This window comes from Pyrgilauda ruficollis, unplaced genomic scaffold, assembly GCF_017590135.1.
Source record: "Pyrgilauda ruficollis isolate IOZ18807 unplaced genomic scaffold, ASM1759013v1 scaffold12, whole genome shotgun sequence".
Taxonomy (NCBI): Eukaryota; Metazoa; Chordata; class Aves; order Passeriformes; family Passeridae; genus Pyrgilauda; species Pyrgilauda ruficollis.
In genome coordinates, this window is record NW_024510321.1 from 7,960,289 (window position 1) to 7,976,431 (window position 16,143).

General features: G+C 39.0%; 1 protein-coding gene across 5 annotated transcripts in view; it reads right to left on the reverse strand.

Annotated features, from left to right (window-relative positions):
* Positions 1 to 16,143, reverse strand: part of DIP2C (disco interacting protein 2 homolog C) — a 309,238-nt gene that overhangs the window by 60,385 nt on the left and 232,710 nt on the right. For all 5 annotated transcript variants that reach the window (XM_041487089.1, XM_041487097.1, XM_041487079.1 and 2 more), the window contains 6 exons: positions 15,520 to 15,634; positions 11,492 to 11,631; positions 9,785 to 9,921; positions 7,224 to 7,432; positions 6,296 to 6,410; positions 697 to 898 (listed from right to left, as the gene is read on the reverse strand). In XM_041487089.1, the coding sequence (XP_041343023.1) occupies positions 697 to 898; positions 6,296 to 6,410; positions 7,224 to 7,432; positions 9,785 to 9,921; positions 11,492 to 11,631; positions 15,520 to 15,634 (918 nt within the window). The remainder of the gene's footprint in view (positions 1 to 696; positions 899 to 6,295; positions 6,411 to 7,223; positions 7,433 to 9,784; positions 9,922 to 11,491; positions 11,632 to 15,519; positions 15,635 to 16,143) is intronic.

The window sequence follows — 16,143 nt, forward strand, 5'->3', positions numbered from 1 at the left end:
TGGATTCAAAGGCAAAAATTTGTTAAAATTTACTTGTACATTGGGCACAAATAACCAGTGACTGGACTACTGCAGGCTACAGGGGCTTTCTTGGTCTCTTGAGACAGTCCCTTGCTGTACAATTTCATCCAACATTCTTCATTAAGAGCCAGAACTTCTGAAGAACTATCTTAAAACTAGTTAGGGTTTTTCCTCTAATAACCTGCTGTAAGAGTAATAAAGAATCTCCCCACACAGGCTGGGGATTAAACCACTCATTCTTTGCTTTAATTTATTCATGACCAGTTTTGAAGCATTTGCTCTTCCAACACTGTTATTTAGTGACAACAGTCCTCTTCCTCTCTGTTTCTAATTTACAAGGTCAGCCTTCAAAATAAGCCAAGAGTTTATCTTTCTCTGGTTTGGTCGCCATCCTCTTTAAACATAACTGAAGAGGAATTTATGAAGAACTCCAGGTATGGTCTCAAAGTGATAAAAATGTCATCTTTATTGAATTAGCTTTTTTCCTTGCACTCTCTGTGAAGGTGCTTCTAGCTCCTGGCAACACCAATGATGTCCTTGACACACACAGAATATTGAAGAGGAAAGCTGATGAAGCTGATTCTCACCTGTATCAGCAATTAGTTGATTTTGCTCCCTTACAGTACCATAAGCACACAGATGAAGTCACAGTCCCTTGGCCTTCACTGCTCTTACCTGGTTGCTTTTGCCTTGGTTTGGGCAGGTTTGTTACACAGGTGTGGGGACACATCAGCACGTTGCAAGGATGCAGAGATCCTTCCAGGAAGAGCTGTTTGGTTTCTGACAGGTGAATCCCTCCCAGAGGTGTCTTGGGAAGTGTGTTTGCTGGGACAAGTGCTAGGCAGTAGACTCCCACTTGATGAATGCTGTCAATTGCCTAAAAAGTCACACAGGAAGTTGATTTTAATGAAAGGCTGATTTTCATCACTCTAATAAGCACATGTTGTTCTGAATTGCTGCATAAGCCAGCCCTAATAATTAACTGGCCATGGAAAGACTTCAGCTATGTCAGTGATAAGGAGGTTCTTTTCACTGGGAACAGGTGGACAGAAATGTTGTTACACTCATTCCAGCAGATAAAAAAGCAACCAAAAACCTGGTGACAAATGCCCACAAATCTATTAGGAAATGCTACCTTGTTATCCCTCTTAAGCACATATTAGTAGCAGATATCATGGAGATTTTTTACAAAGATGGGCTGTCAGACCACAGGAAATTGCTTTTAAGCTGTGCACTTCTCAGAGCTAAAGTTCAAAGGATTTTAGCAGCAGTAGCTCTCACAGCAGAATTGGAAGCCCTTGCTGCTGGTCTACAGACACCTCCCAAAAGATCAGCAATAGTGAAATATTTATGGCAGCCAACACACGTCTCATGTTTCTGGCAGAAACTATCATAACCTACTAATCATAATATTATTTGTAGGTTCTGAAAAGCAGTGATAAATTATGGGATCCTCACCTGACATCAGCCTGAAGGAAAATCATCACAAGGCAAGTAACCATTTAACTCTGTGGCTCCAAGAGGTGGTGAATGGAAAGCAATACCCAGCTGTGGTAGGATGAGGGGTGCATGCAATGATTCCCCAGCAACTTCTGAACTGTCTCTGAGAGATACATCTGCTACACAATGCCACATAAATATCATGAGTCATTCAAATCTGTCACCTTTCACACCTTTGAGCTGGGCACATTTCTGAAGCAGGGAATGATTTTGTCACAAGGATGACAATTGGTGAACTGAGCCTTAAAATTGTGAGGGAGAAGAGTACCAGTCAATTTTAATACTGCTGGCATTTATGGCTCTTGATGAGATGGCTTGGTTTTTGAAATGACTCTGTCTAGCCAGAATCAAACAATATCTCTGTCCCTCTCTTTCATTGTGAAAATGGACAAGATAAACCCAAACTTGTGGAGAGTCCAGACTGCTGTGTTGTTTGAGCTGAGAAAACATCTTGTTCTGACACAATTCTCTGGGTAAACACTCTCCAGTGCTGCAGTAGATCTCCTGGCTTTACCTAGCCCTGTCAAGTCCTGGAACTGGTAAAACTAACATCCAGTGTGCCACACAGGAACCACAACCATGCCTGAAGGGTCAGATCAGTCTGCAGCAGATGAGCATCTAGGCTCTGACTGAACTGCTGGGTGATCTGGGATCTTCACCCTTCTACTCTCGAGAAACTCCATCCCCAGCCTGACCACTCCCTCCCAACCATCCCTCTGCTGAAGGGCTGCAGTCCAGCATAGTCCCACAGGTGTAGCAGCTCTGCCATCCTTCAGTTCCCTGCCAAGGGGCAGGATGGGTGTCAGGAGAGTCAGAATATGTGCAAACCACTGGAAAAACTGGTTCTGCAAATTGAGACAGCTCAACTGCAGGGAAGAGACAGCAAGGCACAGCAGAAGCAGGCAGTGCAGGGCAGGGCTGGCACAGGGCTAAAGTTCAAAGGATCAGAGCTAAAGTTCAAAGGATTCCTATCAACTTAATATCCAGTCCATCTTTCTGAGCTGGGCAAAATTTCAAATAACCCCTATAACTAATGATGTATGCAGCTTGTGAATATTTTTAATTTTTTTATAATGTAATAACTGTTTCATTCCCTGATCACAGTGTAAAAGATTTTCAGGCAGGAATGGAAAATATATAAGGGAAAACTATGAAACTAACCACTTGAAAAAAAATTGGTTGGACAAAAACCTGACAAAGAAACATCTTTGAATTGTATAGCAACAATGTTCACTGCCTGATATTAAAGTGAATTAAACTGCATTACTTTCAAGAAAACTGTAGCATACAGTATCTACATAATTTATTGAGTTAAACATGAATATCCATGCACACAGATTTTAATTCCCCACAGATTTAAAGGATTTATTTTCCTTATAATGGTAACAAAACCTGCAGCAATTGTGTGTTAAAAAACCAACTTCAGACATTTACACAAATTGAGAAACAAATTACAAATAGCATCTCTAATGAGTAGTTAAATGTTCAAAAATATAATTTACTTATCTTGCTTTTTAATTTTAAACTGTGATAAAAGTGAATTGATATGTGTGCTGCCTTGAAGATACTATCTAAACTCTGAGAAATAATCACTTACAGTTATGTATGTACTAAAATGTAGACTAATAAATTACTGATTTAAATTACTACAAACTAAGCAATGCTTCACTTTTGGCTTCTGTTTGCTCCAGTTCTTATTTATTTGACTGCAAAATCTCATAAGAAAAAATAATAAAATCGTGATTCATTTAAAAGCATTGATATTTTAGCAGCAGTAGCTCTCACAGCAGAATTGGAAGCCCTTGCTGCTGGTCTACAGACACCTCCCAAAAGATCAGCAATAGTGAAATATTTATGGCAGCCAACACACGTCTCATGTTTCTGGCAGAAACTATCATAACCTACTAATCATAATATTATTTGTAGGTTCTGAAAAGCAGTGATAAATTATGGGATCCTCACCTGACATCAGCCTGAAGGAAAATCATCACAAGGCAAGTAACCATTTAACTCTGTGGCTCCAAGAGGTGGTGAATGGAAAGCAATACCCAGCTGTGGTAGGATGAGGGGTGCATGCAATGATTCCCCAGCAACTTCTGAACTGTCTCTGAGAGATACATCTGCTACACAATGCCACATAAATATCATGAGTCATTCAAATCTGTCACCTTTCACACCTTTGAGCTGGGCACATTTCTGAAGCAGGGAATGATTTTGTCACAAGGATGACAATTGGTGAACTGAGCCTTAAAATTGTGAGGGAGAAGAGTACCAGTCAATTTTAATACTGCTGGCATTTATGGCTCTTGATGAGATGGCTTGGTTTTTGAAATGACTCTGTCTAGCCAGAATCAAACAATATCTCTGTCCCTCTCTTTCATTGTGAAAATGGACAAGATAAACCCAAACTTGTGGAGAGTCCAGACTGCTGTGTTGTTTGAGCTGAGAAAACATCTTGTTCTGACACAATTCTCTGGGTAAACACTCTCCAGTGCTGCAGTAGATCTCCTGGCTTTACCTAGCCCTGTCAAGTCCTGGAACTGGTAAAACTAACATCCAGTGTGCCACACAGGAACCACAACCATGCCTGAAGGGTCAGATCAGTCTGCAGCAGATGAGCATCTAGGCTCTGACTGAACTGCTGGGTGATCTGGGATCTTCACCCTTCTACTCTCGAGAAACTCCATCCCCAGCCTGACCACTCCCTCCCAACCATCCCTCTGCTGAAGGGCTGCAGTCCAGCATAGTCCCACAGGTGTAGCAGCTCTGCCATCCTTCAGTTCCCTGCCAAGGGGCAGGATGGGTGTCAGGAGAGTCAGAATATGTGCAAACCACTGGAAAAACTGGTTCTGCAAATTGAGACAGCTCAACTGCAGGGAAGAGACAGCAAGGCACAGCAGAAGCAGGCAGTGCAGGGCAGGGCTGGCACAGGGCAGCACTCAGAGTGTCAGACAATTCACAAATAGCATTAAAATCAAGTACCAATTTGCTAGAGTTTGTTACCATGGACTTCACTGAGAGTCATGACACAGGCTGTAATGTTGTGCCTCACTAGCAGATGATTCAGATACAGCTGGTTACCACTTCCTGACATCTGTCATTAAAACTCTGATTGGGAAGAGGAACAAAACATCCCACATGTTCCTGGCTGCTGTCCTTCATCTCTGCTCTCAGCAGTGGTGGAAACAGAAACTTCTTGTTCACATAGTGGTGCGTGCCAGAGTTGCAGGCTTCACACGTGGGTGATGAAAGCAGCCACATGTGTGTCCTTTGATACACGGCCTGCTATTCTCAGACACTGCGAGGACTTGATCAGACTCAGAATAACAGGGCTGACTCTTGGCAGGACTGTTGGGACACAGGATTCCTGCAGCTTTTAGTACAGAACTCTACTGGCTATGATTGTGTAAGACATTAGGTCTGTAAAAGTCACAAAGATGCTTTGCTGACAAAACAGGACAAGGGTTAAGTCCAGAGTCTCAACCCCTTTAGGAGCCTCCTACTTGACAAAAGTGTGGGCAACCCAAACTCTCTTCTTCAACAAGAGCTGCCCTAGGTGCTACTAGGTGTTTCAAAAGCCTTCTCTGTGATGGCAAGCTAGAGATTCTACCTTTTCTTGGTATTAATTTAGATCTACTGTGAATACGAGAATAAAATGTAGCTGTCTTTTGAATCAAGAGAGCAGATGAGCCTGTCTTGAGATGGATGAAAGCTTATTTGTTCAGTTTCTTGAAGGATACAGTAGATAGATTCCCTTTCTTATTGAGTAAAATGCAATGATGAATAAAAACATCTCTGAATCATGTGGGATCTTTTTCTCTGGCTCTTAAGTAAAGCAAAAAATATGCCTGCAATATATTTACTGAGAAGGGTCCTTGCAGAAGGCCAGGAAGGAAGGTAGGAAAAAGAAGTAGAAGTAACAGGAGACCAACTGTAGACAGAGTTGAGACCACTTCACAAGTATCAACAAACAGACTTAATCTGACTACATCTCCATTAAATCTGTTGCTTTTGAGTCTGAATTGGATTAACCACTGAGATGGAAGATGACCCTATCTAAGGTGTTTAACATTTTTCTGTGTGGACATTAGACTTGAAAAAAACCTGAGTATAGTATTGATATTGCCAGACTGCTGGAATGGGATTCTTTGGAAGAGGTATCCCTCTGAAAAGATAACCCCACTGTAGATACCTAGATCTGAGCTAATCAATCACTTTCCTTCATTTCAGTGGAGGGAAATTGGGATTTTTAGGAAGAGTTTTACTCAGTTTATTTTAGCTATCAACATGGTAAACTAGAAACACATAATTCTCTCTCACATGTCAAAGAAAATAAATCTGGATGAGGCCAACTCTGTACCCATGCTTATAATTGTGAGCAGTTAGGAGACTCTGTCAGCTTTTGACAGTTAGAGTATATAATGCATTAATCATTCATTCATTCATTCATTCATTCCCCTTTCAAAATAAAGAATGACTATAACCTTATAAACCATATGCTACTCTCTCATTGCTATTATTTACTTCAATTCATTCCTGTTTTCTTATAGCATTTTGGTTAGGAAAGGATCACTCTCTGGGTGTGTACAGCCCCAGATAGGAACTGTCACTCAGAAGAATCTCATTTTGTGCTCATTAAGAGCAAGTGCAACTGAAGGTGGATTCACAATTACTCAAAGACAAATATCAGTTAACTTAGGGGTCTGAAAGATCAATAAAAAGAATATAAAGTAAGAAAAAAAATTAGCTTCCAAATGTACATATAGAGCATTACCTGGAGAACTCGGCTCATCCACTGAAAACTGTCCTCTTCTGTGGAGTCTGGCCTTTGCTCAGCAACAATAACTATCCTTTCATCGTGCAGCACACTCACAGAAAACACTGCTATTCTATAGGAGGAGAGAAGAGCATTTAGTGCCAGGACAGATGGAAAAACCTGCCTTCTGCATCAACCTTCTACAACTCTGATTTCCTTTCTTATTAGTTAGACTCCTGGTGCGTCAATTATTAATATATGTATGCAGAAAAAGCTACAAGAACAGTTTTAGATAAGTTCTGGAGTCGAAACAGCAAGCTTTGTTCTACAGTCATGTATATACAAGCAGAATGTCAGAGCAGGATCGAGAAGTGAACATTCTTGGAATAAGAAAAGCAGTACATTTGGGTCACACCAAGGTTGTTGCTAAGATGTTATATAACAGCCAGCATAAGCACCTTCCTTGGCCCCATCTTAGAAGATGGTAATTGCAACATCATTTTGTAAGAGGTCTGACATGTGATGGAGTGTGAGCACGTGCTATTGCAGGAGGCTCTTCAGAAGTTTTGGATGTCTCCTGCTCAGTTCCAGCACATGAGGAAGGTCACACAAAGAACCACTTTGACATTCAAAAAAGTCAGTGTAAGGCATATTGGAAATTTCAGTGCACACAGAAAGGCTCCTGTTGAGCCAACACCCTCAGAATTAACCAGCTGTTCAACTGGAAATTTCAGTAATCACAGTTTCAAGACCTTGGTATCCAAATTCTTCCTCAACATTGCCTTGGGCTTCCCTCAGCAGTCTCCTGGTTCAGGCAATATGAACAGAACTGGAGGGAAACTACAATGTACATCAGGCATTGCTTTCTGAAAGCATCTGGATCATTTACACTTCATCTAAACCAAATAAAGATTTCTACATAATATCAAGAAAGAAAGGATCAAACCTCCCCCTGTAGACAAATTTCATGGGCTCCACAGCCAGTGCTGTTGCTACAATGTCATCAGCATTATGTCTTCTTCCACTGACAACCATCAAACCATCCATCTTGCCAATAACAAAGACCAGTCCACCTGGTCCTATAAAGCCTAGAAGTCCCGTCCTTATAAAAGGATATTCAGTGATAGGGCCACCAGAACTGGTCATGGGAAACACCTGCAAAACAGAAACATGGCTCTTCAGTTCTGTACACAGAGATCAGCCTGCAAAGTATTTCAGGCATTTTCTCAGATGGCTACTCTGAATCAAAGTAAATAGGTCACTGGTGATGCTCTTTATCCTTCACTGGCCATAAAGGGAGTGTCAGGAAACTCCTACACTGGTGTGTACCTGAGTTCCAGCAAATTCAACCCCACTCTGTTTATCACACTCATTTTCTGTAACTGTGAGCCTGTAGATCATTTACGACCTTAAAAAAATATACAAATCTACATTTCAGTATTAAATAAAAACCCATGCTGAGCAGACTGCCAACCCGAGGAGCTGTGTATAGGTTAACTGAGAGCTTAACTCATGAACACTTCAGTAGTGGTTTTTTTCAGTACCTCATGCCCATTTCCAGCACAGTATAAGACATAGGCAGGCTAGAAGTGAAGCTATTTTAAGGTTCAGCACATTAATGATTCTTTCAGCTGACCACATTTTTATTTAATGTCAATTAAGTTTTCAGAATACTAGTGATAATGTCTCCTGTAGCACACCAGGAAGTGAAAATACTGAAAATACTGAAAGCCCTACAGAGCACTTCTCTAAATGTCTGAACACCAGACAAATGTGACTTCCACAGACAGATTCCTATGGCTTTCTCTACCCTAATTAGCACAGTGTTATCCTTTTGGCATGTGAGCTGCTCTGAGCTGCATTCTGACACAACCACACTGTCCTGCAGTTATTCCTTTAAACTTAAATAGTCTAAAGGCAAAAAGACAATGGCAAGTAGAACACCATGCCTATATAGTGTTCTTGAAGGCTCATCTAAAAAGAAAGGTCAAATTCTGCTGCTAGATGCCCATGGGTGACTCTTATTGAACAGATTTAATGCTTATACATCCTTGGCCATAATTCATTTCAGGAGCACAAAACTCTTTGACACTCTAATACCTGCAACATGAATTAAGCAGTAAAACAGAATAGAGATCCACTTTGAGAGAACACTTAAAATCATGCTTAACTTTAAAATAGAGTGGTCCTGCTCACTCAATGGCAATTTATTTGCTTAGCTTTAGGAATAAGTCTAAGTCAGTCTAAATATGCTGTTAAATGGCTGACAGTTATGAATGATAACTGAATGATATCACAATTACAGCAAGTACTACAAAATGAACAGAAGTACCTTTCTACCCTGAAGTATGTAAAATCTAGGATTATCACCCACACTGGGTATTGCCAATTGTATTTGCAGCACAAAAATCAGCTATCAACAAATTTCAGATCACAATAGCGTAATAGGATTCCTGAATTCAACTGTAGGATGTAGAATCATATCTATTTGTCTCCATTAATTATATAATGTGCAGTGTTTACAACATTCAGCTCTCCATTTTGCAGGAGATATTAGTCACATTAGTCTATTAAAAGTGGTAATAACAGAGAGTTTTTTAAGGGAAACCTAAATGTATTAGTGTTAATTTCTGCCATAAACATTAAGCGAGAAAGAATTGTAGCTTAAAAAAAATTTTTTTTCAATTTTCTCTAATTTCTTCAGCCTTACTGTCTTCAGCAGAAGTTAATGATAACAAGTGAGCAGGAACTACAGAGCTATCAATACAGCTGTGTGCACTGGAGTCAGAAAACAGATTCCTAAAAGCCAAAAGGCTTTCACCTAATGCAATTCAAACAAAAGCAGATGGGGACTAATGGGGAAAAGGTTTCTCTGCTCTTCAGATATATCTCTTGAACACTACATCTGTCAGGATTCTGTATAAATATAAGCCTTAATTCTGGAAGTGCTGTGGAAATATTGAAAAGTGCTTTCTAGAGATACCAAGCAGCTTTCTTACTGTTTGCAATAATCAAATTCTGCACATAGACTTGTACAATATCACCTTTTGAACTTGGTCTTTCTTACTCCTTCCCTTCTGATTTTTTTCAGCTCCTGGTATCTTATTTGAACATTGAAGTAAAAGCTCTTCAGAGCCAAAACTAAACTCACATAAAGAATATTGAAGTAAAAGCTCTTCAGAGCCAAAACTAAACTCGCATAAAGATCTATTATTGCACTTAATGAAATGGGCTTCAGTGCAGATTATCTGGCTAGAATATACATTGCATATATATAAGTAAAAGCTCTTCAGAGCCAAAACTAAACTCGCATAAAGATCTATTATTGCACTTAATGAAATGGGCTTCAGTGCAGATTATCTGGCTAGAATACACATCCTAAGCCACATGCATTGATTAATGTTGCTATTCTTATAGTGTTTATACCAATACTTTATGTCAAATGTTACCTTGAAACAGAAAAAGTTCAAAAGGAAGGATTTTATATAGCACTTTTTGTTAACTTACTTCAAAAGTATTTTTGGTCATGCCAGAGAGTCCATAATATGATGTACCCGTTGCAATAGCACATACACAAAGTTCTCCTATCTCATCTGTTTTACAAAGCTGAGGAATTCCATCTGGCTTCACTGAACACATTATAGCTAGAGGGGAAGAAAGAAATTCAAAAAATATTATAAAATGAACCACAGAATAACATAAGTGCTGTGGGAAAGACATCATGGTGGAGATGACACAAACAAATTAATTACATGTAGACTAATGTCTAACAATCAGTTTTTTGAACATTATTGTGTTCAACATTATCAAGTGGTTTTCTATTATGAATGATATTTATACAAAGAATGCAAGGATCTTTATGTAAACTCAGTCTGTACATTGATAACAATACCTACTTGCCTTGCTCTCTGAAACTGCAGTTCATCTGTAATATTGCTGTGAAATATGATTGTGTTCCCAGGTTTGCATACTGAAAACCAGATCTGCCTCAGTCAGTGCAAAATGAAATAGCCTAATGGAGCCCTTGATAATTACTATACAGGGAGGCAGACAAGCAGGAAATCCACCTTTCAGAAAGCAGCAAGTAACACCATATGAAAGACCAAGATATTCCAGCAGACTAATAGGGTTGTTTTACTGAGAATCTGTCAGAGCTCAGACTCCCTCTGTCTGGTCTTACAGGCCTGCAGAGACAGCAGGAGCTAAACAGGAGGGATTAGAAAGCACTGGTCTGAGAAAAAAGTACTATTTTATGTCAACCATTTGAACAAGAATCAGGAATGCTGCTTTAGCTATCATCTCTGGAGTTGGAGTACAGCATTGGTAGATTTTGTAATTGCAAAGAGGATATGATGATCAGGGAAAGTAGAAAGGAATCAACACATCTTTTAAGTACAAGAGTACAAAATCTTTCACTCAGAGGATAAATAGAAGTGTGCACTTTCATTAAATTTATCAGAACATAATATGAAGTGCAAGATGGCACATTATTATAATATCTTGTATGAAAACTATTAAACAACAAACAATTGTATCTTCCTTTAAGTTGTTCAACTGAAATTTTGTAAGATACATCATTATTTTTTATTGCTTTGGTCCATAACAAGCATTCTCTTACAAAAAAATACAGTATTAGCCTTTTCTAGTGTCCATAGCATCTTATTTAAAATGCAGCTGCCTTAAGAAAATCGTTATCTTCCTCTTCAGAAGCACTGGTTGCAGTTTGAATTTATCAACATGAACTTTTCAGTCATACCTGTTCTATCTAGTAGCTGGGTGATAGCACAAGACCTTTGGAAAAACATTCTGCAAGCTTTCAGATAGCGATTTTATTGATCCTTAGCATAGGCTATGAAAATTTTCCCCACTGAAACCTTTTGTCTTGGTTGGACTTATGGATATTTATAGCCACAGCACTTTAACTTCCTTATTTTCTCTACCAACACCTCACAGCTTAGGAACAGAGGTGGTGGCAGGTTATGTAATACATGTTACTAATGCAAGCACAGGTAGACTGAGGGAAACGTAGACAAGAAATCTTGGGATTTCCAAACCATGAAGTTTTGTAAGGTAATGCTTTTGGACTAAAATGTTTTCAAGGAGCTTGTAGTCCTAAAGCTTGCAGTCCAGCAACAAAGTATGTTCACCTGCAACTTTCTACTGCCAATTACTTATATTGATGACTCATAATAAGTTACAAAGGAAGTTCCTCACCTCCTGGCATCACTAAGCCAACATCCTGGACAGTCAGGACAGACAGCTTTTCTTCAGAGTCCACTCGAATCACGCCATAGGTGAGCCCATGCATGGACAGAACTCCTCTCCCTGGTGGCTGGTTGCTGTCATCTGTTGGCCTACGAACACGGGTTAGAGCATCAGTGCACCATCAGGCAGGTGTAAACATTTGCTTGTGCTTAATGGACTACTATTGCAAACACTCCTCTCTTTCAAGAGTTTAAAATTGCTCCTTCCTGCCTCCCCTATTAGGCCAAATAAAATCCTGTTTTGCAGTAATTTCTGAATAATGACATCTTTTATTCAGTACCCACCCACATATATGGGGCTGCTGAGATGCAAGTAACCCCTAACATTTACCCAAACCAGCCTGCATTTAATTTTCAGAAAAATTTATAAAGATTGCCTTTACTAACCAAGTAAAGAGCTGTTACCTAATTTTTAAAATACTGAAACATGATACAGACGATGTGGAAGAAAACTGCACTACAAATATTTGGAACTGTAAATAACTTAATCAAGTAAATAACTTGATAAATTCTATATGTTATTTATTTTGAGGCAACCTGGATTAGATTTACTGTCTAGTATCTGTGGAAGACACAAGGACTTTACCATCTTCATTTTAGTGCATATAATTGAATCCTTCCTATTCCAATTTACCACATGGAAATTAAAACAAATTACACCTTTATCAGTCGCAGTCAAAACGTTGTGGATGCAGCCTCTTGGTAACACCTCAGTTTGCTCAGACTCATTGCTGTAAAATTCCACAGCATCAGCACAAGATACCTGTCAGCTTGTTCAGTACAAAACCACCTGCTGCACCAGCAGATACAATTATACCTATGGAGAGCGTGGCTTGAGTAAATGAGTGTTGACGTATGCAAGTTACCGAGGCAGGGGAATGTGCCAGAGCTTTTCATGTCTGGAAGGACTCTCGCACTGTCCTGCATTTTAAATGCAAAACTGGAAGGTGACATGGTGCTGATTTGAGTTCAGATTATGCATCCATGAAGAGCAGACTCCAGCTCTTTTCAGGATGGATAAACCAGCCAATATTGAGTTCACAATTCTGCATTTTTTGCAAATACTCCATCACAACACAACTATTTTTTAACAGATAATGTCCTTTGATGTGACATTTCTCCTCTACTGTGCTTGAAATACTAGATGGGCCTCAGCCAGTCCTGCTCATGTAAGCCTTGCCCTGATGGGCTCTATAAATTTCAATTAATAGGTTTTATGAGTCATATTTCTCAAGTGACATTGTCAACAAAGAAGGATGTGAGCACGCTTGAAATTGCATTAGAGCATAACAAATGGCACTAGTAAATAAGCACCTGTGACAAATAACACTCCCATCATGTAAAAGGAACTTTCAGTGGCATTATTGATCAACTTTCTCCCATCCCTGCTCCCCAAAACACACATTTTGTGCTCATGAGAAGAAAGGTCTCCTGCAGGCTTCTCACAGACTTCCAGAAGCAGAGGTCATCTGGACTTTCATCACATCCATTTTCTTGCACTACTTATTACACAAAGCATTTTGAGAGCAGCGTCTCCTACCATTTACAGATACAATCTATTTGACCACTGGTTTTTGCCAGCCATTTAAAAGGGAAAAAAACCTGTCTTAAACTTTTGCATTCCCTTAAGCAAGTGGGTTCAGACTAATATGCAGTAAACCAAAGGGGAATAACATGAATTATTTGCATGACACATCCCTTTGAATATTAGGTTTTGTGATTCAGCACTAAGGCTGAAGTACCTCTAGCCTATTACTGTCTTTTTCTAAACTATAACATTATTTCAACCAAGAGCTGGTTTTGTTACTCCTCCTTGTAGGAAGATCAGTAAAAATACACCATAGATTTTGAAAGAGTCAGAGCATTAACAGGGAGCTCTCTGGATCTCTGCTCTGCAGGGAGTCATTTTAATGCATACTTCAGCAGTAACTCTTTAGAAATTGTATGATAATGACTTTACTGTCAGTGGAGATAGCTTGAACAAAATGAAAAATACTACATCTCCCAAGTTCATCTAGCATTATCCTACCATTAAACAGAGTTCAAATAAAAGGAGATGTGTTCTGTAACACTCACTGCAGTAAGAACTGCTCTGTAATTACACAGTCACGCTGAAGATAAAATGCCTATCTTTTTTATTTTGAATTATCCACAATGCTATGTGTTAATATTTTTTCTTTTTTAAGGTCTCAATGCTAGTTAATTTGGAAATGAATTTTTAGTGCTTCAGAGAGCTACAGGCACAGAGCTTGTGTCTAGAAGGGGCACACCAGTCAGGCCATTATGAAGTTCTCCCACTTCCTAACCTGTGATTTCGGCAAAATTTTCCAGGGTTGGCCCAGGAAATTAAAAACCTGCTCAGTGCTCAGCACAAGAGATGTCTGCTGCCCATTCACTTCTTCTCTGAACTTACAGGCAAGAGTTTATTCCAAGGGAGCAAAGGCCTGCACAGCCAATGGCAGGGAAATCCATCTAAGGGAAAGATGTCCATCTAATCCATCTAAGATGAAAGCAGGCAGGTGGAGCTGAGTGAAGGGCTCTCTGAAATCCTGTAGTTCACAGAAAGACAACTAACCTGGGCAGGGTGAGTCCCTGATGGATTGCTTTCAGATGTTCCAAACTAATAATGAGGTGGCTGAAAATCAACCACGCTCTTGGCCTCATGTCCTTCCTCCTGTAAATGTTCTGTTGGAAAGCTAATTGAAAATCTAGTTAAATTTCACTTGGACGGTGTATTTAGGAATTTGTGGCAGGAAGTATTTTACTTAATGCTATTTTAGTGCTTTACACGTTTATATTGCATGTTCTAACGTGAAACAATTATAAATGGCTGCAGAAACATGAACTGCAGAAATAAAGTGCTTACTGTTCAATGTACAATTTTTGGAAAACTCTGCCAAAACAGACAATACTCACACCATTGGCTGTGTGCTACAGCCATCCTGAAAGGATACTGCTGCTAGAGTAAAGTCTTGTGAGAGGCTGAGGGTGCTGGGGGGCTCAGCCTGGAGGAAAGGAGACTCAGAGGGGACCTTATCACTTCCTAAGTGATAAGGAAGGCTGTAGCCAGGTGGGTCTTTTCTCCCAAACAACAAGTGACTGAACAGGAGGAAATGGCCTCAAGCTGTGCCATGGGAGCTTTAGATTGGATAGTAAGACAAATTTCTTCACCCAACGGGTCAATGGCCTCAAGCTGTGCCATGGGAGCTTTAGATTGGATAGTAAGAAAAATTTCTTCACCCAACGGGTCATGAAGCATTGGAACAGGCTGCCCAGGGAAGAGGCTGAGACACCATCCTTGGGTATTTAAAAGATGTGTGGAAGTGGCACTCCACAGTTTAGTGAAGGCTTTGCAGTGCTGGGTTAATGGTTGCATTCAATGATCTTAAAGGTCTTTTCCAACCTGAACAACACTGTGATTGTATATACATAACACTTAACAGCTCTAGTAGCATTTAGCAGTTTTAGTGGAATTTATCTATTTTATTTCTAGTCACAAATCCCTCAGACTCAAAGAGCATTTCCAGATGATTACTGAAAGTCTGTGAATGGTTAAAAAGTGCCTGTCAGCCAAAAGCAGCCTGCAGAAGGTCATAATTCTTTCTAAACAGAGTCCTTAAGAATATGGCTTTCTCAATGGCAATTCCACTTAATTCTCTCATTTTAATTAATTTTATGCTTACGGTGGCATTTTTACATTTTTATTTACAGAATTTCCTTTTGCATTTCAACTTATTTAATTTAGAATGAGATAAAATTACAGCAATGGGAGCCATAAAGCATTCTGAAGTTAAATCATTACTCTAAAATATCTTGTATGTCTTCCTTGGACATAAACAAATTGTAAACTATGCATATCATATAGAAGTTAAATATGCAGATTCATATTAAATTTTTTTTCATCTTCTTTTTTTTTTTTTTCTCAAATTACCAGACATACACATTAAGTGGATCTATTTTCACTGGTGTAACACATACCTTCGAATAGCCACAGTGAGAGCTTCTGGTGAACTAGCACAGGGACAAATGACCTCCTGCCTTAGACCTTTACTTTGGAAGACATTGAGAAATGCATCACAGGAAGAAATGGACCCTGGGGTAAAGGAAAAAAAAATATTCAGAGAAAAATAATTTTATTTCTGAAGTGATGCTATTTAAACTGCAAATTTACTGTTTAATATATAGGCTTTTCAGGAAAAATAATTTAAAAAGGATCCTTGTCCACTGGGAAATACATCATAGCTGCTACAACTATATATATATGTATGTATAAGCAGTTGTCTATATGTGTACAGGGAATAAAGACTAATTTTTAAACATGAAATCTTTTCATTATGCTTACATAGAAAAGCCATTACTGCTACATTTACAGTATCAATTTCACTGCAGTGTTCTTTTTTATGATGAGGGAGGTTATGGATTTAACTGAGAAATTCCAAACAAATTACTACAAACAACCAGAACACCTCTATGCTGGTATCTTAATATAGATATTATATATCTTATATAATACAGAGAATAATATAATATAATATAATATATAACATAATATACATTAGATTTCTATATATTAATATTAATATATTAATATAATAGATTAAT